Raw genomic sequence first — 26,035 nt, forward strand, 5'->3', positions numbered from 1 at the left:
ACCATGCAGTGAGACCCCAGAAGGACAGAGACAGCTGCCCGATGGGCCCCAGCTGTCCAGCCACTAGCCGCCCTTTGAGCCCTGCCAGCTGATGCCATGTCAGCTATCCAACTGCAGAATCCTGAGCCAAATCAGTGGTGGTGCTTCTATGCTATGTTCTGCGTGACTTGGTATGCACCAGTAGGTCACTATTCCCCAGGGCTTCCTCTGTGCCCTCTCTACTTCAGTCATGCCAGCTGCACCCAGGTCCACTCCGTTCCCTAAGGCAGGGATGGACTTCCCTGTCTGGGGTGCAGAATCTGTCTGACCCAACCAGGCCCAGTTTCTGCCCCGCCTCCTCCAGGAAGTCTTCCTGTTTGCAGTGTTGGCCAGTGTTTAAAGGCAAATCAGTTGTGGGGGAACAGTGATAATGAAGGCTGTGCATGAGCGGGGGCAGGAGGTATACGGGCAATCTCTGTACTTCTGCTCAATTTTCCTTTGAACCTGAAACTGCTCTAAAATAAAAAGTCTATTAAGAAAATAAAGCAAGCTGACTCCAAAACCAGACTAAGTCTGGGTTCAAATCCCAGATCTCCCACTTCCAGCTAGATCTTCTTGGGTAAATTACTTAACTCAGAGCCTCAGTTTTCTCATCCATAAAACGGGGTCATAATAGCGTCTACTTCCCAGGTCTGTTGTGAGGATTGAAAGGATTAATCTATGGAAAGTACTCAGAAAGATCCCTGCACTCAGCAAGCACTCTGCCATGTTGACAGTTATTATTCTTGCCCCAGACCCTGGTGTCCTGTCACCTCTGGACACTGGGAGCTCACTCAGTGTGTGAGATGCACTGGAAATCTAACATGTATTATTTATTCGTACATTTGTTCTACATATCTCTGGAGTGCCAGCTGTGTGCCAGGCATGGGGCTAGGCTCTAGGGGTGCAGCAATGGAGGAGGTGGGCACCATCTTTGCCCTTGGTGGCTTATCTTCTTTTGGGGATGAAAGCAGACAAATACATCAGAGAGTTGACAGATTTTCATGAGAGCTTCAAAGAGCGAAAATAGGAGGTGGAGACAGAAAAAGAGTTGGCGGTCAGGGAGACCTCTCTGGGAGGCGTACATATCTAAGCAGAGCCTGCAAGGTGAGGGAGGAGCCAGTCTCAAATAAAGGGGTGGGGAAAGCATTCCAGACAGAGGGGGCGGGACTTGTGCTAAGGTTCCCATGGGGCCCAGGTGTGCTGGCACCTAGGCAGGATGAGGGGGAGATGGGCATGGCCGGAAGTGGGGCAGAATCCGCTGGAGTCATGCGTCTTCCCAGCAGGTAGAGCCCCCAGGGATGCAACAGCAGCCAGCGCTGTACTGGACACCCACCATGTGCAGGGCACTTGATGTGTGTGACCTCATGTCATCCTCACGACAGCCCTTCTGATAGATACTAGTATCCTCCCCACTCCCCACTTTACAGGTAAGGAGACTGGGGCGGGGGGCGGGGGGGAGAGAGAATGATTTAAATGCAGGCAGTCTGGCTCCAGAGCCTGTGCCAGGCTGCAGGTTCATTTTATTCAGCCCTTTCCCACTGTATGTGGGGAAAACGAAGCCCAGAAAGGAGGTGCCGGCTCCCCAAAACTCGGTAACAAACGAGAGATTGGAACCCGGTTTCCTTGTCTGCACGGGCGCCCGGGGGTCCTGGTTGGGACAGGGCGGCTCTGCCCGCGGCCTTGCTTCCTTGCTTGCATCTGGGATAGTAATAGGGCTGCCCTCCGGGGTTGCGTGAGATGGAATTAGTTCAGCACCCAGCACGGGGTTGGAGTTCCTTCAGTGAAGCCGGTGGGATGATTATTCACCTGCCTTGCAGGCAGGGCAGGACCCGCCCACTCACCTCATCTCCTCCACTGGGGCTGGAGGGGAGGGGGGAGCGCGGGGAATCTGAGTCATGGGGACTATGGTGAGCAGGGCCGAGAGCTGGGAATGGTGCAAGTTCCAGCAGGCGAGAGGAATGAGGGGCCCTTTGGGAGCACGACGTGAGGTTTCCCAGTCCGGGGCCTTTGCACGGGCTGTTCCTGCTGCCCAGGCCCCTCTCCTTCTCTGGCTTCTCCCTCAGCTCCAGTTTTGAATATCTCTGGGCAGAATTGAGGTTCCCCTCTTCTTACCACTTTAAGAAACTTTTATTAAGAAGATTTAAGGAGCTAGTTCTAGAAAAACACTTGTACTTCCTATGTCTTGTATATGACGAGCTCTCAGAACTGTTCGCTACTGTTGTCACCACTGGCTCTGTGCCAAGCACTCAAAGTCATTCACTTACCCACACACAACCGCTATTGTCTCCGCTTCTCAGTCCCACCCAAGGTCACGATCTCACTGCAGGGGCAGGGCTTGGATTTGAACCATGGTCTGCACGATCCCACAGTTGGTCCCAGCAGGCAGCAGAGGAAGGCACACAAGCCCTCAAGCTCATGGGGCCCCAGTGACTCAGAGCAGGCAGGTCCCCCAGTCTGCCCTTTCCTACTGACTCAGGCCGGATGATCCCTCAGGGCCTTTTTCTGGAATTCTGGGCTCCAGGCAGCGTCCCCAGGTGGCCATCTCAGCTGGGGTGTCCTCCCTGGAGGGCTGATGGGCAGCTTGAGTTCCCACGGAGGCCCTCAGTCATGTCCTTGGTCTTTTTTGGAGCACCACCTTCTGTCAGGAGGAGCGACGGTGGCTTGCCGGGAAGGGCCTCTCCCTCTGATGATGGAGGGGTGCAGAGGGGGAAACTGAGGCACAGAGTGGACCAGCAACATGGGCAGGTGGCACAGCCAGAGTGAGGGGGGCTGGCAGAGAAGCACACCTTCAATCCTGGGCCTTTGCATGGGCTGTTCCTGCTGCCGAAACCCCTCTATCTTCTCCCAGCAATCTGCAGCCCCCAGCCTAGCCTGAACCTCCCAGCCAGAGATCCCCACTTCCCAGCTCAGCTCCCAGCCCCACAGGAACCCCAAAGACAGGCAGGAATAAGTCTCTCTGCAATTGATCCCCACAGGGGTGAGAGTGAGTCACCATTTCTATTCCTCCCCCTCCTCCCCCATACAGAGGCTACTGGAGGTAGCCTTGGGGGAAAGGGAAGGTGGGAACGGGGCCACTGCCCTCCCTTCCTCGGGCCCCTGCAGAGTCCCCAGCATCATGGGATTCTGGAGGACAGCTCTTGCAGGCCATTTCTTCCTCTGCTTCACGGTGTCTTGCTGTCTCCACCTTGGAGAGCCGGAGGCTCACTTAGGCCCCTGTAGCCTTGGGCCTGAGTTTCTCTAATTTCTGCAAAATGGTAGTATTTTCCCCACAATTTCATTGAGATATAGGGACATATAACATTGTATTAGTTTCAGTTGTACAACATGATAATTTGATTTCTGTATATATGGCAAAACGAGAGGCAATAAGTTTAGTTAACATCGTTCACCTCATATAGTTACAAATTGCTTTTTTCTTGTGATGAGAACTTGTAGGATTTACTCTCTTAGTCACTTTCAAATATACAACACAGCTTTATTAACCACGGTCACCATGCTGTACACTGCATCTCCCAAACTTATTAATCTTGGAACTGGAAATTTGTGCCTTTTGACCCCCTTCCCCCATTTCCGCACCCCTGGCAACCACCAGTCTGTTCTCTGTTTCTGAGTTCTTTTTTTTTTAAGATTCCACAAATAAGTGAGAGCATACAGTGTTTGTCTTTCTCTGTGTGCTTATTTCACTCAGCAGCGTGCCCTGTGCTGTCACAAATGGCGGGGTTTCCTGCTTTTACATGGCTGATATCAAATGGTGGTCTTAAAGACCCCTCCCCCCGAGCCTAGACTTCCATGATTGATTATGACAGATTCACCAGCCCACCCCCTTCCATCCCCATCCCCTTGGAGTAGGTCCCAGGGAGGGGACCCATGGCACAGAGGCGCCCTGGGGGGATGCTGAGCAGTGTGTGTGTGTGTGTGTGTGTTGGGGGTGAGACATCAAAGGTTGAATTCAATTGAGTGTGTTCATTTAGACTCTAGCCTGTGTTCAGGCTGCGTGAGAAATGTTTAGGAATTTGCCTAGGATCACAAAACACACGTTGACGGGGATTTGAACCCTGGGTGGTCTGGCTTTCGTGCTGTGCAGCCCATCAATTGAATTCTCCCCAGTCCTGGATCTGTTCCTCAGTCTCCTGTTGAACACCTACTATGTGCCAGGTACTCTGCTGGGCACTGCCATGTCTCGGTTGGTGGGAGCCAGGCCGCGCTTTCAGTGAAGAGATGGCCAGAGAAGGTGCACTCTGTCTGCAGGCTGGAGTCGGGGAGCCCAGGCTGACCATGCACCCATGTGTACAGTGTAGCAGGAGAGATAAGCGAAGGCTCTGATTCCTGGGATGTGATCAGAGGCTGCCAAAGAGAGAAGGGACCGGGGCCAGGGGCATCTTTGAAGGAGTGAATGAAGAAGTAGATCTCTGCCTCTGTGGGCTCTGCGGCTGCGTGGGGGGGGGGGGGGGACAATAATAACACAGTGTGATGACTGATAAAAGGGAAAACCAAAGCCTTGACGATGACCTTCTGCTCTGTCTCCCACTCCTTTCTCCAACTTCCGCTTCTGTCCTACTCCATTCCTCATCCTCAGTGTTCTTGGAACATCCCAAACCACTCTTGCTGGCCAAGGACGTTTCTGTTCTAGGAGTGGAAGCAGCAATGGACGGTTCAAGAAAGCGAAATGTGTGCTGGGAGAAAATAGCCCAGAGGGGCTCGAGTGGGTTCACGGGAACCGTGCAGGAGTGCTCTCCCTGTGTGCCTGCTCCTGTCCCAAGGGAGGTGATCTTTGATGTGAGACCTGAAGATCTAGAAAGAGCCCGCCATGCCAGGAATGGAAGGACAAGCGTTTCAGGCAGAGGGAGCAGGCCGGACGAACTGACCGGTTCCAGAAGAGAATGAGGCCCGTGAGCGAGTAGGGCGGTGGGAGAAGAGGAGTGGGGCAGCTGGCATTTACATTTTATTCCAGTTCGGTAGGAGACCTTTGGAGGGTTTTAAGCAGCAGAGAAAACTGTTCTATTTTTAAAGTGATCCCTCAGGCTGAGGAGTGGACTGAAACCAGAGCCCTGTGGGTAGGTGGTATGTGGCTTGGACAAGGTATGTAGACTGACCTGGGGACATACTTTGCTAGGGAGCAGGAAGAAAACCGAAGTCCCTGTGGCCAGTTCCCAGATGAAGGAACTGCAGCTCAGAGGCAGTCCCTGCACAGGGGGACGACTATACCCATTTTACAGATGTAGAAATTGAGAGGGAAGGCATCTGTCGGAAGAGACATAACGAAGGTCAAATGTAGGTCCCTAAGGCACTTTCTCTGCTTCTAGACTGTCTGTCTCTCTAGGTGTGGCTGGGATTACTCAGCATCTGGCTTTTGCAGAAGGAAATCAAGGCTCCAAAGAACAGCGCTCCTGGCAGTGAGCCTGGGATAGGACCCAGGGCCTCTGGTATGAGGTCTAGACCCCTTGTCTCCTTGCCACAGTCCCTGCCTTCTTGGTGTGGCTGGAGAAGAACCCAAGAGGACAATAATGGAGGTGATGCTTCATTGCACATTTTCACGCTCCGTGCTGTGGATGCTAAAGGTCCAGATGCAGACAGGAAGGCTCTGCTTTGTGGGAAAGCGGGTGCGTCCCCACTTGCCTCTCACATGGCTTGATGTCCCCTGTGGGGGAGTGAGTATATGTGACTATGTGTGTGTGTGTGTGTGTGTGTAACTGTGCATGTGAACAAACATGTGAGCATGGAACCCACGGGAATTGCAGCTTCTTCAGGACTGGGCCCCCAAGGGCACCCAGCTAACTCCTGCTAGGGCTCTGAGTCCCCTCACTTCCCTGTGCCTTCTCTCTGGGCCCTGCTTAGGCTTCTTGATGAGAAAATAATTAACCACAGTCTTTTTCAAGGCTTGCACCCTGTTCTCCTGGCCAAGTTAAAATTATTCACAATGAGCAGGGCTGCGGGTGGGAGGAGTACAAGAGGATGAGAGCACCCAGGGCTACAGAGAGGAAAGGGTGTGTTGGGAGGGAGCCTGGTGTGTGCTTGAGTACGGAGTTGGGGAGCGGGGTAAGAGGGGCTGGGGCTTGGCTTTGGCCTTGTCCCACTGCGGCCTCTGTGTGAATCAGGGCCATTTCTTTGCCCTTTTGGGCCACTGCTTCCTCCTCTGTGAGTTGAGGAATTTGCCCTGGACTTCAGAATTTCCCAAGCTGGATGTAAGCAGGTGTTCTCCCAAACAAAAACAAATGAAAAATAATTACCCACAAACCTCTGTGGGAACCAAGTTTGGGAAACGACACCAGGATGGATAAAGTCAAACCAATGCTTGATTGCAGGGCTTTCCACAGCTTTTATTCATTGAAAACTTACTTTGGATACATAATTAATATACTTGTACACGGCCTTTAATTCTGACGGTATGGAAGGAGTTTGGGGAGCTCACTTTCCTGTACCAGCTCTGTCCGCTCTGACCCTTGCTCTCAGCAGACACCACTGGCAGTTTCCAGCGACCAGGGAGATGGTATCACACACATACCCGCAGATACGGGTATAGACTTTGTCATGGTAAAGTGACCATGAGTTTCCCAAGGGAGGAGGGAGGAGTATGGGTACAGTATTTCCCAAACTTACTTGACTTTGCCCACACACCCACTCCCAAGTATTTCTGGGTCCAGCGTCTGGTGGAACATTCTTTGGGAGATGTGGGATTCCTGGTGCTTTTGTTCTCTAATGAGGTTTTGTGTAGGCAGGAGTTAGCAGTTCTGAGAGTTCAGACTCCCTTTCCCGAGAAGGTGGTGGTGACCTCTGTCCTTTGCTGCCCAACCAAGGGCTGCACTAGAGCTTGAGGGAAGGTGCCAGAGCTGGCAGTCTATTTGGGGACACTGAGGTCCGAGAGGACAAGCACTTGCCCAGGTGAGGAGCAGGTCAGAGGGCCGGCTAGGATCGGGATGCAGTGCTTCCAGGAGGTGCCCCCACGCGTGGGCCCCAGTGGGCCCACAGCTGCAGGGGTGCTTTGGGCACCTTTGGGCTCTGGGGTGGAGGGGTGCGGGGAGACTTACGGGAGTTCTCAGAAGCCTGGGAGCCCTTGCCCTACACTTCAGGGTCATTTCCTGGGAAATGGAGAAGTAGGTAGGATTGTGACCGTGTGTGGCATATATAGGGTGGGTGTGTGACGTGTAGGTTGTGTAGGGCCACTGTGCTGTGGGGGCTCTGCGTGGGGCGCTGTGCGCTGGTGTGACCTGTGCGTTGTCGCCTCCTTGCTGCGGTCCCCGCCAGGATCGAGCCTGAGCCTCTGGCTGCGTGCGGGAGGGTGTGAACGTGAGTGTCCCGCCCCGCCCCACGCGGAGGCCGGGCAGGTGTGGGCGGGCCGCGCCGACCCCGCTGAGCCCGGCCGGGAGAGCCGGCGGGAAACAGGAAGCTGGGGGAGGCGCGGACGGACGGCGGGGAGGCAGGGCGTGCGGGCGGACGTGCGGGGGGCTAGGCGGCCGGACTCTCGGCCCGGGCCCGGGCCCGGGCGGCGATGTGGGGAGGCCCGGGCAGCCCGGGCAGCGGCGGGGACGGGGGCGGAGCCGGGGGCGCTGGGGACGCCGCTCCCTTGCGCCGGCGGAGCCGCCGCCCGAGCGCAGAGCCCGGAGCCCGAGGCGGCTGCGGCGTGCGGGGTGAGTCGGGGCCGCTGGGACAGCGCACCGCCGGGCCGAGGGGGCGCTGGAGAGGGGCGCAGGCGACACCAGGCGGGCGATCGGGCGGGCTACGCCCCGAAGTGGGATCGGCCGGCGCCCCCCGCCCCGGGGCACCCCGCTGATCTTCGGCGCCTCTGACCCGCAGACCCCGAGGACGCGGTCATGCCGGGAACGGCCGAGGCGGGGGAGGCCGAGGAGGAGGCTGGGGCCGGTTCGGGGTCCGAGGCGGAGGAGGACGCGCTGTGGGAACGGATCGAGGGCGTCCGGCACCGGCTGACTCGCGCCCTCAACCCGGCCAAACTCACGCCGTATCTGCGCCAGTGCCGGGTCATCGACGAGCAGGACGAGGAGGAGGTGCTGAGCACCTACCGCTTCCCGTGCCGCATCAACCGCACCGGTGAGCCGCGGGGGTCGGGGTGGGGTCGGGGTCGGGGTCGGGGCTGGGCCTGAGTGGGCGGTGCCCGCAGCGCGCGCAGGGACCCCTGGAGCTCCAGGCGCACAGCTGTGGGCCCGTGGGCCTGGTCTCTCCATGCATAGAGCGGGGTGGGTGGTGTGCCCACCATCCTGCCACCTCCCAAACCACGGTTCCGACCCAGCAGGTCCCCGGCGCCCCAACCGGCGTCTGGGTTTTGTCTGCCTTGCAATTTCCTCCCGCTTCCTGTGCCGACGTTAGAGCAGGGGTTGGTTGTGGTCGCCAGGGCAGGCTAAGTGGGGGACCTCAGGGTCACAGCTGGTGGACATGGCATCTTCGGTGCCCTCTGACCTCCTCAGTTCTCTCTGTCGCCTCCCTCTGTAAGCCACACACTCCTTGGAGAGTCATTTCCCCCCCAAGTGCTCAGGACCCGTCTCAGCTTAAGGAGGGTGTCCTCTCCCACAGGATGACTTTGAATCAGGGCTGGCAAAGGGATGAGGGTCTAATGGACTTGCAGGACTTGGCCAATGGGAGAAATATTTTACTTTGCTTTTGGGGAAAGAGGGGACTTCTGTGTGTCATTGAAAAGACAGGCAGCATTTGCTGGCCCTGCGTGTGTCCGTGTGTGTGTGTGGTGTTGGGGCACTGCTGAAGCACAGGTGCTATTGGGGGGAGGCGGTGGGGGGGTCCTGGCTCTCCTGACTGTGGGAGACAGGCTCTCCCCATGATGTGCTGAGACAGGCCCCTGCATGTATCGGTGGCTTAAAAATGTGGGGAACGTGGGCCCTGGAACACTGGGGGCGGGGGAGCTGGCTAGGCACTGCGAGGAGCTGTCACCTTGAACCCTGGGTACCCTTCCACCACTTCCCAGGGCGCCTGATGGACATCTTGCGCTGCCGTGGCAAGAGGGGCTATGAGGCCTTCCTGGAGGCCTTGGAGTTCTACTACCCCGAGCACTTCACGCTGCTCACCGGCCAGGAACCCGCCCAGCGCTGCTCCATGATCCTTGGTGAGTGGGTCCGCAGTGCGTGCCATGCCTTGGACATCCGTGCTGAGGTTGCTTCCCTGCCCTGTCCCTGTCCCTGTATGAGAGGCACTCCCATTATTCCTGTTGAACAAATGAGGAGACTGAGGCACAGAGAGACGCGACGAGGTTTGCGCAAGGCCCCGCAGCAGGCTGAGCATGGAACTGAGATTCTAACCCAGTTAGTCTGAGTTCAGAGCCCACACACTTAACAGTCCCCTAAAATTGTTTACAGGCATGTATGTGTCAGGGATACATGGGTTTACAGTTTCTTATGTAAAAAAATTCAAACACTCCCGGTGACTTGAGAATAAAAAGGAATGACCATCCTTTAGCTCTGCTGTGCTGGTGACACTTTAGCGAGTCTCCCTTGTCTTTGCATTTACACACACACACACACACACACACATGCTGCTCCGTGTTTTGCTTTTTCTCAGAACAATTGATTTTTGTTCCCACATCTGTTACCTTGTTTTAAATGACGGCATAGTGCTCATTAGTGATGTTGTGTCACAAGGCATTTAACTGACGACCTGTGGATGGACACCGAGGCCCTTCCCAGTTTCACAACGTTACACACGGTGCTGGGAATACCCTTCTGCTCGCATCTTTGTGCAGATGTGTGTCTCAGGAGGAGAGGTTCTGAGAAGTAAATTTTCTTAAAGAGCATGTATATCTTAAATGTTAACTCAACGTACAGCCCGTCAGGAGTGTATTAGCGTCCTTTTTGCTGTACCCTCAGGCATTCTGGGGATTTAAAAACATTTTTGCCAGTTAGATATGTCAAAAATAATGTTATTGTTTTAAGTTTGTACTTCGACTGAGAGAGGCAGTTCATAGCTTACGAACTAGGAATCCTTGGGCAAATAACTTGACCTTTCTGTGACTCAGTTTTTCTGTCTTTAGTGTAGGTACAATAATAGTGCCTGTCTTAAGTGTTGTCATGAAGATTAAAAAAATTAACGTATGTACCGAGTTCAAAGAATAAAGTAAAATGTTAGTGGCGATGATGATAATGATGATGATGATGACTGCTGGTGAGATGGAGCATGTTTATTAGCCATTTTTTGTTTTGGGACTTGCCTACTGATAGTTTTACCTATATTTTTATTTGGTTGCTTGCTTTTCCTTATTGCTTTATAAGAGCTCTTACCATATTGTGGCTCTGAATCCTCTGTTACATTTTACTTCTGCTTTGTTGCTTGTTTTTAACGTCATTTGTTGTATCTTTCATCATTCAGAAATGTTAACATTTTTATAATGTTTTGTCTCTTTTCTTTTATAGCCTCTGACTTTGTGCCTTATATAGGAAGGCCTTTCTTAGCCCCACATTATAAAATGTATATTACAGAATTTTCTTTGAGTGTGTTTCGGTTTGGGTGTGCTTCCCCTGTGGATGTGACGTGCCTCACCTGGCTTTTCTCTCCGGCAGATGAGGAGGGGCCCGAGGGCCTGACTCAGTTCCTGATGACCGAGGTGCGGCGGCTGCGGGAGGCTCGCAAGAGCCAGCTGCAGCGGGAGCAGCAGCTGCAGGCCCGGGGCCGGCTCCTAGAGGAGGAGCGGGCCAGGCTGGAGCAGAGGCTGCGGGAGCAGCAGCAGGCTCAGGAGCGCTGCCAGCGGCTGCGGGAGGACTGGGAGGTGGGCAGCCTGGAGCTGCTGCGGCTCAAGGATGAGAACTACATGATCGCCATGCGTCTGGCGCAGCTCAGCGAGGAGAAGAACTCTGCCATCCTCCGCAGCCGTGACCTGCAGCTGGCGGTAGGCCCTGGGAGGTGGGCAGGGGAGAGTGGGGACGGGGCAACCTTTGCAAAAAAAACAAAACAAAACGACGGTGCTGTGGTAGCCTGCTCCTGTCCCAGAGCCATCATCTGCCAGCTGTTGGACCGTGGGCAAGCCCTTTCACCACGCCGTGCCTCAGTTTTTTCATCTGTAATATTGGGGTGTCGATGGCGCTCATTTCACTGAGTTATGACCGTGGTTGTCAACGGGGCCAGATTTTGCCCCCAGAGACAATGGCCATGTCTGGAAAGATTTTTGATTGTTACAGCTAGGAGTGAGCTATTGAGTAGAGGCCAGGATGCTACTAAATATCTACAGTGAACAGGACAGCCCCCCACAAGCAAGAATTATTTAACCCAAAATGCTAGTACATGCTGAGGTGGAGAGACCTTGGCTTACAGGGATTCGTCAGTTTGAGACATCTACGGTGCCCGGCACAGAGTTAGTGCTCGAAACCTGTATCGTCATTAGCCATCAAGGTTGCTATTGTTATTGAACGCTGCTGTGGGCTGCGCAGGTTTCCACGCATCATGTCATACTGTCCCACGAAGGCACCGTGCACGAGGTTCTTATTTTGAAACCCAGAAACGGGGCTTCGATTGTAAAGGGACTTTCTCATTATGAAGCTGGGAAATGAAACCTGGATTTGAACCAGTTTGCCTGCCACCAGGTGGAGAAACCAAGCCTCACTTCTTGGTTTCCTATTGGCACTGAGCATGGGGACGAAGCTGGTATTTTCCTGCCCCAGGGCATTGGTTCAAGGATTTAACAGTGCCAGCCGCACACAAGAGGCTCTGACTGTGGGATTGGGAGTCCCCTGGCTCCATGAGCCTTGGTGGGGGCTGTGGCCTTGCAGGCCATGGCAGGTGCCCGTGGGAGGCTGTCAGTGTGGGGGCACTGGTGTGCAGGAGCCTGCGGCTGGGTGTGCCAGTGTGTTGATATTTGGGGAAATGAGTCCTGCTTGGGAGGCCACAGGTTAAAGGGCCCAGGCTGCCAGGCCTGCTCAGGGGTGTAGGAGGCAGATACTTGGGTGTGAGCTGACGAGACTGTTTTTTAAAGGTCTGATTGGTGTTTGGCGTGAGGTGGGGCTGTCTGGGGCCCAAAGACTGGCTGAAGATTGAGCAAAGGGCGGCCTGGGCAAGGCTTCCCTCTCTGCCTCAGTTTTCTCGTCATCTTGGAGGCGGGAGGTCACGAATCAGGATGATATAATGGAACAGCACCTCCTATGCGCCAGGCACCGTCTTCACTGCTTGCCATGTACCAGCTCCTCGGATTTTCAACAACTCTATTGGGACAAGGCTGGGGACACTATTATTGTCCCCATTTATGGATGAGGAAACTGAGGCACAGAAGGGTTGGTTAGAGCACTTTCCCAGGGTCCCAAGACTGAGAATTTCTGACTTTGTTCTTGGCACTGCTGGGGTAGGGTGGGGTGGTGGGCAGGCGGGGAGAGCTGGGGTCCCCCGTCTTCATCCATGTTCTGTTTTTCTGAAACAGACATATGACACCGACTGTGAGGTTTTTCTTGGAAGAAAGGGTTCTGCTGCTCAGAGAGGACAGCGTGATGGCCACTGGCCCAGTGTATTGGGAGGGGCTGTGGCCGGAATGGCTAGTCTCACCTTTGGATTGGGTGTAATTATGAATTGGGTCCCCTTAAGTGGTGAGTGTGGGCATGTGACTGGGGGAGTGTCCTGTGTGTTTGTCCAGCTGCCTGGGGTCTCCCGGGGTGGGGTAGGGGAATGAAGAAGAGGCATTAGAGGTGCCTGTAGATTAGCTGTAGGTGCACATAGTATGACCACCTAGGAGAAAGGTAGTCTGCCACTAGGCAGAGAATGGCTGCTTTTTCCCAGTTTAGGGGGTAGATAGTAAGGGGTCAAATTCAACTAATAGATTCATTTTTCTTTAAATGTAGCTACTGTAAAGTTGCCTAGATTTTTGGAGCTTTTTTTTTTTTTTTTTTTGCCCCAGAAATTAACAGAGGCATTGCAGGTGGAAATGAACAGAACAGCTGAGGGTATCTGTCTTGGCAGCTTGGGTCCCCTTTCCCCATGGACAGGTGTGTTGTGGCTGTGATTTAATACTGTGTTTTATAAGGTGCAAATTTAACGAGCTGTTATTTCTAAGCAACATAAACTTAAGGAACCAACACTATAATTTTGTGCTAAGTGAGTTTGTACACCAGGATTAAATGCATCCGTATTTCCTGGCATTCAGCGGAGACTCCCAGGTGGCCTGTCCCCTGAGCTCATCGGAGGAGCTTGCTGGCCAAGGGTCGGGCAGAGGGCCGTGGTGTGTGGCTGCGGTTTGCTGAAGAGGGTGTGACCATGCCTGCCCTTGTAACTAGCCGTCTTTCTCTGGCAGTTCACAAAGCATGTTTTGTGAGGGGAAAGGAATGTGAGAATCATGAATTTCTTTCTGAGTCCTTTGTGGAGGAGGAACTCCTGACCCAGCCTCCAGACCCGTGTGTGTGTGTGTGTGTGTGTGTGTGTGTGTGTGTGTGTGTGTGTGTGGTAATGCTCGGCTCTGAGTGGTACGAGGCTACAAGTCATTTTCCAAGAGAGGCCAGGGCATGCCTAGGGCACCAGACATTGGCACGCTTAAGTGTAGCACAGAAGTCTTTGTGCCTTTTTCCAACCATGACTTTATTCTGTGGCCTGCCACCTGCTGCTGCTTTTGTCACTGTCTAGCCAGTGCAGACCCCACATGAATTTAGAAAATCATTCTGGCTGACTATACTCATAATCCAGCGAACTGATCATGCATATCTGCTCTCAGCCACCCGTCACCGCCCTGGCCAGCTTCTGGCTGCACATGCCGAATGGGTGGCAGGCTGGGATTTTATTCAAAGCTGTGAAGACAGCCACTGTCACATCCCTGGCAGCCACTGACAATTTATAGGTCTCTGCCCACCTTCTGTCCTGTTTGATTTTTGCAATGACTCTGGGAGGCAGGTGGTGGAACAGGGGGATTGAACGGGCCCATTTTACCTGTGAGGAAACTGAGGCCCAGAGGAGGTAAGTTATTTGCTCAGGATGGCAGAGGGTAAAAGTGGTACAACTGAAACCTGGACCCCGGGCTTAGAGTTCTTGTTGGGAATGAACTAGAGTGGGGGCCTGGGAACTCTCTGGCTCTCGGCCTGGGTGAGATCTCAAAACCATCCTCTACCTCTTCTTCCCTGGGAGAGGAGGAAACCGAGGCCCAGAGAGGGGCGAAGGCCACACAGAGTTAGAGGTGGAGCTGGGCCCAGATTCTGTTCCCCCGATTCTTCCTCCTCCTCTGTCATGGTGGTACTGGGGCCACTGCCTGCCTGCACTCCATATCAAAGCTGTGGGACGGATGAACAGACCAGGGTGTGGTGATGCAGAGTCCCCTGGGAGGGTGGCTTGGCCCCCTTCCTTTCTTATCGTATTTGCCCGGCCTGTACTTTCTTCATAAACAAGTTCAGGGGAACTCCTGCTCAGGCCCCTCTGGGGATCTGGGAGGCACCCGGGAGAGAGGAGCAGGCCTTCTGCCCACGGGCCTCGCTCGGGTCCTTCCCTGGGCTGCGCCCTGCCCTGGGCTGACCCCTGTGTCGGTACCCAGGTGGATCAGCTGAAGCTCAAGGTGAGTCAGCTGGAGGAAGAGTGCACACAGCTACGCCGGGCCAGGGGTCCACCCCCTGGCATTGAGGAGAAGGAGAAGGAGAAGGAGAAAGAGCTGGACGGTGTGGACCTGGTGTCAGAGCTGCGGGCTGAGAACCAGCGGTTGACAGCGTCCCTGCAGGAGCTGCAGGAGGGCCGGCAGCAGGTATGAGGGGTGGCCCCTGGGGTGGGGGCGGTGAAGAGTCTACACCTGGGATCTGAGATCTGGGTGGAACCCTGGCTGGCATCTTGTCTTAAGCCCCTAGTGCTCTTTTCTCTCTGGCCTTTAGTCTGAAGTCTGGGTGGCCCTAGGGGCGTCTCTGAACACCTTGAAACTGCATTTGATTTTGTGTGTGAGCTTTTGTCTGTGATCCTGCAGAAGTTGAGACCCCTAAGGTCTGAGTGGCCCCAGGCTTGCTGGGTGTCCTATGGCAGGTCAGTGGCAGTGTGGGCTGGGCTCCTGGCCATTGCTCCACACCGGAAGTGGGGGATGGGAGCCAGGGTTCTGGTGTATTTCATAGGGTTGGGGGTGCCTGGCTGGAAGGTGGGTTTGGGGGCTGGATCTTGGGCCCATAGTTTATCTGCCTGTGCCAGGCTCAGCCCCTGTCAGAGGTGCAGGAACAGGCCTTGGAAATAACCACCCACCTGCTGCTCTGGGCAGTGGGTAGGGACTAGAGCAAGCGAAAGCGTGCCTAGCTCTTGTTCAGGAACAAGATCCTGGCTGAACTTGTCCATGCATGCTCTCATCCACTTACCTCATTTGCACCCCAGATGCTCCCTGGAGGGTGGGCAGGGTTGGTGGAGCCAGGCTCACTCACATACGGGAAACCGAGGTCCAGAGAGGTCAAGGCCCGTGGCCAAAGTGGCAGAGCTGGTGGGGTGGGGCGGAGGGCTGTGTGTCTCCTTCCCCTGACACTCAAGGTGGGCACTAGGCCAGATGCTGAGGCAGCCCTGACCTCTGACCTGCAGGAGGCAAGCCGGCAGGGGGCCCCAGGCTCAGAGCGCATCCTCTTGGACATCCTGGAGCATGATTGGCGGGAGGCGCAGGACAGCAGACAGGAGCTGTGCCAGAAGCTACACGCCGTGCAGGGGGAGCTGCAGTGGGCCGAGGAGCTTCGGGACAAGGTGACATCCACCGTGCACCACCCCCACCTTCCTTCTTAAAGCAGCCTGAGGAGGCTCCTGGAGAGGAAACAGTGGGGGGCGTCACCAGTTCACTTGGGCTGCCCTTCCCTGCCGGTGTGCCCGGCACTGTGCTGGGAGCTCTGCATTCATTCATCCTCAAGTATTTATTGAGATACATTGGTGAACAAAACAAATGTCTCTGTCCCCGTGGAGAGTCAATTCTAGCAGGGGAGACAAACCGTGTGCCATACATGCAACCTAAGTCAGCCACTTCACGTAGCGGAGGGTGACGAGGGCTGTGGAAGAGGCATAGCGGGGCAAGGGAGCAGATTGCAGTTCAAACAGGGAGGCCAGGCGGGCTCGGAGGGAGTCATTATTGTTAGTCCCGTTTTACAGATTAGGCAGCTTCATGAGGCCCAGGGAGGTGAAGTCCGGCCCAGCTGGGGAGATGGGATGGGCACTTGTTTGGGGCCCTCTCTCCCTGGAACTGCTGGGCACCTACTGGTTAGTGTCCCCTGATTCCCGACGTGGGGGTCTGACCCGGGCATGTTCCACCCTTTGCTGCCCCACTGGCCCGTCTGCAGTACCTCCAGGAGATGGAGGACCTGCGGCTGAAGCACCGCACGCTGCAGAAGGACTGCGACCTGTACAAGCACCGCATGGCCACCGTCCTGGCCCAGCTGGAGGAGATTGAGAAGGAGCGGGACCAGGTGAGCCCAGCCTGCCGTGCGGCTGAAACAGAGTTATAGAAAGGAGACTTTCTCTGTGCACTGATGGTTCAGGAGGTGGCAAGTACGCCAGGGTGACACAGACGTGGGACCTTGAGCACTGGAGGTGTGGTAGCCTTGTCCCAGAGCACACTTGCCTCACCTGACCTCCTGGGATGGTTAGGAGAGCTGGTTCTGGCATTCTTTACTTCTGAACCCCTGTTCTCTCCACATCAAAAACAAGGTTTATGCCCTGGCTGGTGTGGCTCAGTGTGGCTCAGTGGACTGAGTGCCGGCCTGCAAACCAAAAGGTCGCTGGTTCGATTCCCAGTCAGGGCACAGGCCTGGGTTGCGGGCCAGGTCCCTGGTCGGGGGTATGTGAGAGGCAGCCGATCTATACATCTCTCCCACATCTGTGTTTCTCTCCCTCTCTTCCTCTTTCTCTAAAAAACAAACAAAACAAACCAAGACTTACACAGGGGAGGTGCTTGCAAATATTTGCTGATAAAGAAATTCTCAAAAGCTCTGGCTCCCAGGCTCTGGACAACATAGTCCTCACCATCTGAGGCCACAGGGTGGGCTAAAGACCAGGGCCACCTCCTTTAGGCCCCCAGGCCTCCTGCATGAGACTCCCACGCACTGGGGAGGGCAGGAGGTTTTGTCGGTGGATCTAGTGTGAATCCCACCAGAGGAGCGGAAGTCTGCACATTAGAATGGGCCTCAGAATCCCCTGACGGGCTTGGTGAGAAGGCAGCTTGGAGGCTTCACCCTGGACATTCTGATTTTGGGGTCTGGGTGGGCTCAGGGATCTGTGCTTTGTCCCGTTGCTCCTGGCTGCTAGGCTTCTGGCCCCAGCTGTCTCTGAGGCAGTGTGTGGCAGGTCCCATAGGCCGAGCTCTCAGGGACCTTAGAAAAGTGCTTTGGATGCAGTAGGCTGGGTTTGAACCCAGTCTCCTCCACTAGGCGGGGATGCAGTCAGTTAAGATGGCCCCACACAGTAGGCCTCAGAGTTTTAAGTTGTTCTTGGGAAGTGGTAAGAGCCTGGGCTCTGCAACTAGGCTGCTTGGGTTCGAATCCCAGCCCTCCCCTTGCTGCCTTGGTTTCTTCGCTATGAGATGATAATAAGGAGAATTTCTAACTTGGAAGGTGAGTGTGATAATTACATGAGCTGATATGAAACCCAGGGCCAGGCACACAGGAAGTGCTGTTCCTGCTGTCACCCCATCTGTGTAGTCAGAGGCCAAGACACTGTCAGTGGGGTGCCTTCACCCTCCCTGCCCGCTCTCCCCAGGCCATCCAAAGCCGCGACCGCATCCAGCTGCAGTATTCGCAGAGCCTGATTGAGAAGGACCAGTACCGCAAGCAGGTGCGAGGCCTGGAGGCTGAGCGGGATGAGCTGCTGACCATGCTCACCAGCCTGGAGGGCACCAAGGCCCTGCTGGAGGCGCAGCTGCAGCGGGCCCAGGGCGGCCCCTGCCTCAAGGTGACAGGGGCAGAAGTACAGGGTCCTGGTGGGCATGCTGGAGTCCTGGCGGGAGGTTTCAGCCGGGGCTGGGAACACATGGGACCTGGTGGGAGATCTCAGCTGAGGGTGGGAATATGGGGGAACTGGGTGGGAACCCTCAGCTAGAAGTGGGATCACGTGGCACCCACTGGGAACACTCCCCTGGGCCAGAGAAGACACAGGTTCTGGGAGGGAATATGTGGGTCCTGGCTGGAGCCTCACCCTGGGTCAAGAACACGCTGGCTTGGGAGGCAGCTCTTGGCCAGGATGGAGAATTTGCCGGTCTGTTGGGGGTGTGTGTGTGGGGGGCCCAGCTACGGTGGGTGCGTCAGGGAACAGGACAGAGGCGCGTGGGTCTCTGAGTTTCTGGGGTTGCTCCTGGGACACCAAGACTAGTTCGAAGCCTGTGTTTTCATACACTTGGAGAAGCCCTGCTCCCCCAGGGCCTGCGAGCATCTTGTAATGCAAAATATGGGCCTAAAAGCTAGAGAGCAGCTAGTGCAATTCCCTCATTGCACAGGACCCAAAGGGGGTCAGGGACTTGCCCCAGGCCACGCAGCCAGCCAATACTGGAGCTGTGTCTCCAGACCCTTTGTAAACTAGATGCTAGTTCTTGGACTTCTTAGGAACTTGGCTATTTCCTATCTTGATTTTGCTTGGAGATAATCAGCTGGCCAGGTGTTTAGTATGTGGAAGAATAGAACAAAGGAAGTATGAATCTGTGACTTCTTACTTTTTAAAAACCCTCAGTGGTTTTTCTGTTTTCCTTTTTTTTCTAAGGGAAAGACAAAGCCCTTACTATCCTCCCTCTAGTCTGGTTCTCTGGGTCTAAGCCTTTGAATTCCTGGAATGTGTCATAGTCCTGTCTCAGGGCCTTTGCACATACTGTTCCATCTGCCTAGACCATCCTCCCAAATTTTTTCTACACAGCACCTACTTATCCTTGAGTTCTCAGTTCGAAGCACACTTTCTCCGGAAAATAACTCCAATGCCCCAGGCTGGGTGGCTCTTTGAGCGCCTTCCCTGATTTCATGGGAGTATAGGGCTGTCCCCTTCATCTTGTCTGCTTGCTTATGGTTTGTGTCCTCTAGGCTGAGCACTCCATGAGGCCCGGGAGCCTCTCCTCCCCGCTGTGCACACAGCAGGTGTTCGGCAGGTGGCTGTGGCTGGCCTTGGCCCAGCACTGCTGATCTCATCCCTGCCCCTGCCTCTCCCAGGCCTGCACCTCCTCCCATTCCCTGTGCTCCAACCTCAGCAGCACCTGGAGCCTGAGCGAGTTTCCTTCCCCACTGGGAGGCCCAGAAACAGCTGGGGAGGCCGCTGTCATGGCGGCACCTGAGCCTCACACCTCGGTAAGACCCTGCCCACCTGAATGCGGGGGGATGCTGTTAGCATTCACAGAATTACTAACAGGTAGCGCGCTCCCCAGTGTGCTGACAGTTCCGTGTCCCGTAGGAGGAAATGAAGCCCACGAAGGCCAAGTGCCTCATTTCAGCTCACCCAGGGGACCTGGGGACCACTCACACTGTAATCTTACAGAGCCCACTCCTCTGTTTTGGGTCCCAGTTCTCACCGGTGGAATGGGCACAGCTTAGGTGCATTGAGTGGTGGGAAGGTGCAGTGGGCTGACGTCGGCCCTGTCATGCCATTACAGGGGGAGGCCACAGACAGCGAGAAGGAGATCAACCGGCTATCCATCCTGCCCTTCCCACCCAGTGCCGGCTCCATCCTCCGCCGGCAGCGAGAGGAGGACCCTGCACTTGCTAAGAGGTTAGCAGGCCGGGGAGAGGATGGCAGAGGCCCGGCCACCTCCCAGAACCCCGAATGCCAGAGTCCCTTCCCTTTACTGCCTTTAAATGGCAAGAGTGCTGGAAGCCCAGGCCCTGAGAGTCTTAGGTATGACTGAGGTCAGGGGTTAAGACAAGGCCAAAGGGCAGAATGGGCTCATCTCCAGCCAAGCACCCTGGCAGGAGAGTCCCTGGAAGCTGAGCCTCAAAGTTCCTGAACCCAGGGGAAGCCTGGATGGTTTAGGGCTAGGGCATGCAGAGGGGGCAGGGCCTCAGGGTTTGGGCATCTGCAGCCAGTGGGGCCGGAAAAACCAAGCCCTCTCCCCTGGTGCGGGACCGGGGGCAGCGATGACCGGCCTCCCTCCTGGTGTGCATGCCAGTTGCAGGCTTGATTGGATGAGTAAATCTGCCCTGAATGGAGGGTGTGATGAGGGGTCCTGGGCTAGTGTGGTAGGCAGGCTTGGGGGCCATGAATGACAATGTGGAAAGTGAGGGTGAGAGGTCAGGGCAGGGTTCCCAGAGGGGATGGCATTAAAGAACAGGCCAGGGCATTCCAGGTGGAAGGCCATGGGGCTGAGGTCAGGAGGTTCACTTCTTTCCCTGTGAGTTTAGGGGAGCTGTGTCACGTAAGTACCTCGTGCCTGGGAATCCCATCTTGGGTCTAGCCTGCATTTGCTTGGGGGCTGCAGGAACTTTTGGCGGCATAGGGGCAGGAGGAGGGAGTGGGGCAGATGCCCATGAACCTCAGCTCCTGCCCCTCCTCACCCTCTCTCTGCCCAGGTCCTTCAGCAGCATGTCAGACATCACAGGTGAGGACCCCCGGGGACCCCTGGGGAAGGCTCACATGGGGGGTGGCTTTTCAGCTCACCTGAGGCCTATGCTGCCTGCTCTGCCCCTGGCCTTGGTCCCCCTTCCTGAGGTGCTGCTGTGCCCTGACCAGGCGGGGAGGCCTCTGAGGGAGCTGCTTTAGCCTGAATTCAGCGCTAGTACTAGCTGCCCATCAGTTCTGGTCCACTCTCCGCCCTCTTCAGGAAACTGAAGGGTCATCCTGGCAGGCCTCGGCCCAGCTCTGAGCCCAGCGGGTCCAGTGTGTTCTTGGGGCCTCGAACGTCCCAAGGCCCCCAGGCTTTGGGGCCCTGGGTCATCCTTGGGCCCTCCCTCGTTTCTCAGTCCGGTACCCCTGAACCTCACTCCTTCTCCTCAGGGAGTGTAACGCTAAAGCCCTGGTCCCCTGGCCTCTCCTCGTCCTCATCCTCCGACAGCGTGTGGCCTTTGGGAAAGCCGGACGGTCTGTCGGCCAGAGGCTGCGGCCCGGATCTCCTCAACAGGTACAGAAGCTGCCCGGGGTGGGGGGCGCTGGGTGAGCAGGGGCGAGGTGGGAGGCAGCAGCAGCCAAGCCTATGCTTTATGCGACTGCCAGAACAGTAAGGTTTTTAGACACAGGCCAACCTTGGGTTCAAACCCTGTCACCACCGTTTATCATCTGTGTGACTGGTCACTTCACCTCTCTGAGCCTCAGTTTCCTCATCAGCTAAAGGGGACAGTGATCTCTCTCTTCTGCACATGGGTGTTTTGAGGTCTAGGACTCATGTCAGCAAAGCACCTGGCTTTGCCAGGTGCATAGTAGGTGCTCAGTAAATGGCAGTTGTTACTTGCACGGACACTCGCACTCTGCCTGGTCTTGCAGCTCTGAGCTCCCGCCAGACTGCACCGCCCAGCAAAGCTTTGTGCTGTGAGTGGGGTGGGGCCCCCTTGGGAGCCCCGGCAGCTGGGCCGGACACAACTGGTGATGGGAGCCATGAAACACATTGGCGCCGAGTGAGCTGCAGGCAGTGAGCTCTGCGGCTCTGCGTGTTGGCCAAGGAGTGGCCTCCTGACCGAACTTTCTGGTGGACCCCAGGGAGGCAGAGAGAGAGAGAAAAGGCTGGGCTGGGAATGTGACCTTTGAACTCAGCCACGGAGAGAGAGCAGGTAGGGACAGCAGCTGGGCGACTGGAAGAGGGCCTGGAGTTTGGCCTTGACTGGAGCACGCAGTGGGGAGGTGGGAAGGCCGAGCACCGCAGGCTTTGTGGGTCCAGCAGGGAAAGTGTGGACTTTGGCAGGTGCGCTCTGGGAAAGCTGCGAGGGTTTAGCCATTACTACCTGCAGGCCAGTTGCTGGCTGCCTTAAGCATTCTCTCTGTCCTGGGAGGCAGGCATTAGTGTGATTGTTCCTGTTGTAGAGACGAAGACTCTCAGGCTCAGAGAGGTTAAGCAGCTGGCCTGAGGTCACACGGCTGGGATGTGCGCTGGCCAAAGTCCACAGTGACCTGATCAGACTTGGGTTTTGGAAAGGGTGTAGGAAGCACTGATGTCAGAGCTGGAAAGTGGGGATGCTAGAGACAGAGAATGGATCATCAGGAAGTCAGGGCAGAGCAGCACCCGGGCCTCCCGCCTCCTGGAAGCAGCTTGGCCAGGCCCTTGTCCAGGGCCCTGCCCCCACCTTCACCCCCGGCAACGGGCCCAGTGTGACATTGTTTCTCCCTGCGCAGGACATGCTTCTGGGGGAAGGGGTGGAGGCACCTCCCTTCCTGCCTGACTTGGCCCTTCCTCCCTCCAGCTCAGGCCTGCAAAAGGGGTCTTGGCTGTTGTCCAGGGGCTCCGGGATGTGGCAGAGGGAGCAGGAGCCATGTGATCATGAGGCCACCTCTGCTGCCCATGCTGGTTCCCGGGAGGAGGGAGATGGGGGTGGAGGACACACACACAGATTTGGGTGAGGCAGGGGTGGAGGACGGAGAGAGAAAGAAGTTGATGGACAGGCAGAGAGGGAGGTGAGGTGCCAGTGCGTATGTCCTGGGGCCATGGCACAGCACAGTGAAGAAGACAGACTTTGTCAGCTGAAGTCCCGGCTCTGTCGCTTGCTACTGTGGAATCTTGGGCATGCCACTTAATTTCCCAGTGCCTCAGTTTCCTGCTCTGTAAAATGGGGTCACAGCTGTGCCTGCCCTTCCGGGCTATTGTGGGGGCACTCCTGTTGGAGTACGTAGAACTGTGCCTGGCTCAGAATGAGTGGTAAAGTGAGCTCTTAGCTAATATTGTTGTTGCCCTGGTTGCTTAATTCCGAGTAGCCTGCAAGGCTAGCATTTTTAGTCTTGTTATTCAGATAAGGAGAAGGAGGCTCAGAGTGTCAGGAATCTGTCCCAAGGCTGCTTAGTGGTGGAATTGGGGACGCCACGGTGCCTTCCTTCCATCTAAGTCACTTTAAAAAACAAAAACATTTTAGAGAGAGAGGAAGGGAGAGAGAGAGGGAGAGAGAGAAAAAGAGAAACATCCATCGGTTGCCTCCTGTACGTGCCACCTGGCCAGGGCCCAGCTAAGTCACCTAATCTCACACTCGTGTTCAGTACTCACTACACGCTGGGTATTTTCAGCCCTTGTCTCCCCAGCTGGGCTCATGGTGCCTGGGGGCAGGGCAGAGGTGACAGGCAGTGGGGGGTGCTGGAGCAGCCTGCAGGATGGACGGAGGGATGGACAGGGTGGGGGACAGTGAGGTGCTGAGTAGGAAGGGGCGGGTGGGGACAGCTCCAGGTGCTGTGGCCCCGGCCAGGCCCTGCCCCTGCCCGCCCTTGTTTACGTAGACTCAGGATCTCTGGTAGCTTCCATCTTTGCACAGGGTTTGACTAGCTCATTGCCAGACTCTACCGACCACCAGCTGTGCAAGCCTTGTTAAATTATAACTCCCCCGTGCCTCAGTTTCCCTGTACTCTAATATGAGGGAATAACAGATGTCTCCCGTAGGGTTGCTGGGAGGATTAAATAAGGTAGTAAGTGCGACTCGTTCAAGTCTCTGCTTCACAGGTCTCTGACCTAGAACAAAGCAGTCATGGACACTGCCTAGAGATCTTCCCAGAGTGCCCTGGGGTGGGGCAGGTGGCACTCATTGAGGCCACTTGGGCCATCACTGCTCAGAGCTGGCAGAGTGAAGGACTGGCTCTATTGCCCTCTGTTTCCCTGTGGCCTGACCTCCTGACCCAGTATTGGGGGAGGGACCTTGGAGCCCTCACCGGGTGGACAGGATACCTCATCCTTTGCACCGCCTGCAGAGAGGGTTGGGGGTCACAGCAGGAGTGTGTTACTGGAGACCCTGGAGTCCCAGGAGGCTTCTGTCCCCTGCTTCCTGTCTTTCTGCTGTGGCCTGGGACTGAGAGGGACTTAATCTGGACCCTGCCCTCGGTGGGACCCCAGGTGCTGAGAATTGGTAACCAGGGGCTGTGGAGGCTCAGAGAAGTTACCTGGTCCTTCAGGGAGGTGGCAAAGGGGGATCCTGAAGGAGGGGACCCCTGAGCTGTGTCTTCAGGAAGCAGCAGGAGTTGGCAATAAGCCTGATCATGGGGTTGGAGGGTGGAGTCACTATGACGGGAGAAAGGGATGTGCTGGAGCAGGGCTGGAGGGCCTGGGTGCAGGCTGCGGGTGGGTCCAGGTCTGGGGGAGCCGTGACGGTGAACCGACTGTGGGTGCAAAGAGGTGGGGAAGCTGCGCACCCTCCAGTGATGTGTCTCGAGTCACACCAGAGAACAGCGACTGTCTAATTCTCACTGGGCACTTAATTCTTACCGGACACTGTTCTAAGAACGTCCCACGTTTTAACTCACTGCATTGTACAATGAAATAGGTAGACGCAGTGGGGGCCGCTGAGGGCTGGAGGGTAAGTAAGCAGACCATCTGTCCCCGGAGTTCCTGCGGGTACCCCCGTGCCACCCTTCTGAAACTCTGCTGTCCGCATCGCAGTGAGAGAAACCCCATACGCAGGCCTGAGACACAAGGGGCACGAGGCAATAGTTGGGTTTACTTGAAGGGAGACAGGCTTATATATTCTATTGCATGCCATTGAAAACCAGAAATCACTTCCCACTTAAGAATGGGCCTGCAGTTGGAGGCCCCCTCTACCTGCACCATCTATTTTTAAAAAAGATTTTATTTAATTATTTTTAGAGAGAAGGGAAGGGAGGGAGAAAGAGAGGGAGAGAAACATCAATGTGTGGTTGCCTCTCGCATACCCGCAACTGGGGACCTGACCTGCAGTCCAGCCATGTGCCCTGACTGGGAATTGAACTGGCGACCCGTTGGTTCACAGGCCAGCACTTGATCCACCAAGCCCCACCAGCCAGGACTACCTGCGCTATCTTTACATTGGTCTGCCCTTACACACAAAGTGGGAGTCAGGCGCCACCGCTGTCCTTGCTTTACGGGGATGGCGACTGAGAATCAAGCAGCCAGCTCCCTCATCCAGTTAACACTGGGGTTTGAAACTGGATGGTGTTGCTCCAGCCATCAGGCCAATGGGCAGCGTAGCCAGGCCCGGCCTTGGGTCTCCCAGGTCTGCACAGGCCTTTCCACGCCACCTCCATGCAGCCAGGACAGTCCCGGGGCTGAATGAACCTGTGAAGGCAGTTCTGATGTCGCCAGCACCCATGTCCAGCCCCCACCCCCCTGGGCCTGGCTCTCTGTTTTGACTGAGGGGGCCAGGAGCCAAGATGGGCTCCTCAGGGCCAGAGTTCCCCCCTCTGCTTGGGTGCTGATTGGGTTAAGGTCCTTGCAGTGTTGCTCACCCCGGGATGGCAGCAGGGGGCAGTGTGGCTATGTGCTGCTGCTGGAGGGTGGATGGATGTCTGGGCTCTGCCTGGGCCACCTCTTTAGCTGGGGCACACCCGCTGACTCTGGTCTCTCCCTTTTCTTGTACTGGGGCCAGAGGGGGTCTCTGAGTCTGGCCATAAGGCCTCACCAATTCTCATGCAGGGACAGGGAGAGCTCTGTGGCAATGGGGACCTTGGTGACTCTTTGTCTTAACCATCAGTGTCTCCCACTGTCCACGAGAGGAAGGCCAGGTGCTGTGCTCTGTGTAGGCTGGCTACAGCTTGCCTTTTCTGATGTATAATTAGTTAATTAGAGCACGGAGCTTTGCGTGGTATCTGGCACGTGGGAAGCACCCAGTAAGTGTGAGCTGCTATTATTATTATTGTTATGAAATTCTTCTGCAGTCTGCTACTTTGTCCCCCACACCTTGGCTCCTGCTCGCCCTCCAGCCTGGAACACCAGCTCCTCTGTTACCGAAGTGCTTCTATTCTTGACCGTGGTGTAACCCAGCGGCTGCTTCCTCTGGGAAGCCGCTCCCCGTTGTGTTCCCACTGCCGGCCGTGACCATCTCTGATCTGTGTTATGTTCTAATGGTGAACTTTGTTCCCAGACTGTGAGCATAGCAAGCTTTTATTAGTCATCTACTATATGCCAGACACTGGGTTTGGTGCCAGGGATCCAGAGCTGAACATGGCAGCCGGCTGGTTCTGAAGGTGCTCTCTCTGATGGAGGAAACAGGAGACAACATGCAAGGTGCAGACGGGGCGCTTCTGCAGGAAGCCCCACCTCGCCGTTTGC

General features: G+C 55.8%; 1 protein-coding gene across 2 annotated transcripts in view; it reads left to right on the forward strand.

Moving 5' to 3' along the window:
- Positions 1-1,250: 1,250 nt before the first annotated feature.
- The window catches only part of CARD10 (caspase recruitment domain family member 10), a 31,167-nt gene continuing 6,382 nt past the window's right edge, over positions 1,251-26,035 (forward strand). The window contains exons 1-12 of one of the 2 annotated variants that reach the window (XM_090272477.1): positions 1,251-1,448; positions 7,813-8,064; positions 8,951-9,088; positions 10,536-10,861; positions 14,465-14,668; positions 15,472-15,627; positions 16,212-16,337; positions 17,626-17,817; positions 19,056-19,190; positions 19,493-19,608; positions 20,406-20,434; positions 20,830-20,953. In XM_090272477.1, coding sequence (XP_090128603.1) covers positions 7,830-8,064; positions 8,951-9,088; positions 10,536-10,861; positions 14,465-14,668; positions 15,472-15,627; positions 16,212-16,337; positions 17,626-17,817; positions 19,056-19,190; positions 19,493-19,608; positions 20,406-20,434; positions 20,830-20,953 — 1,781 coding nt within the window. In that variant the 5' untranslated portion in view covers positions 1,251-1,448; positions 7,813-7,829. Of the gene's footprint in view, positions 1,449-7,484; positions 7,647-7,812; positions 8,065-8,950; positions 9,089-10,535; positions 10,862-14,464; positions 14,669-15,471; positions 15,628-16,211; positions 16,338-17,625; positions 17,818-19,055; positions 19,191-19,492; positions 19,609-20,405; positions 20,435-20,829; positions 20,954-26,035 lie in introns of those variants that run through there. The other variant, XM_090272478.1, reaches the window with a different exon arrangement.

Source organism: Furipterus horrens, unplaced genomic scaffold (genome assembly GCF_987537825.1).
Source record: "Furipterus horrens unplaced genomic scaffold, mFurHor1.1.pri manual_scaffold_4, whole genome shotgun sequence".
NCBI lineage: Eukaryota > Metazoa > Chordata > Mammalia > Chiroptera > Furipteridae > Furipterus > Furipterus horrens.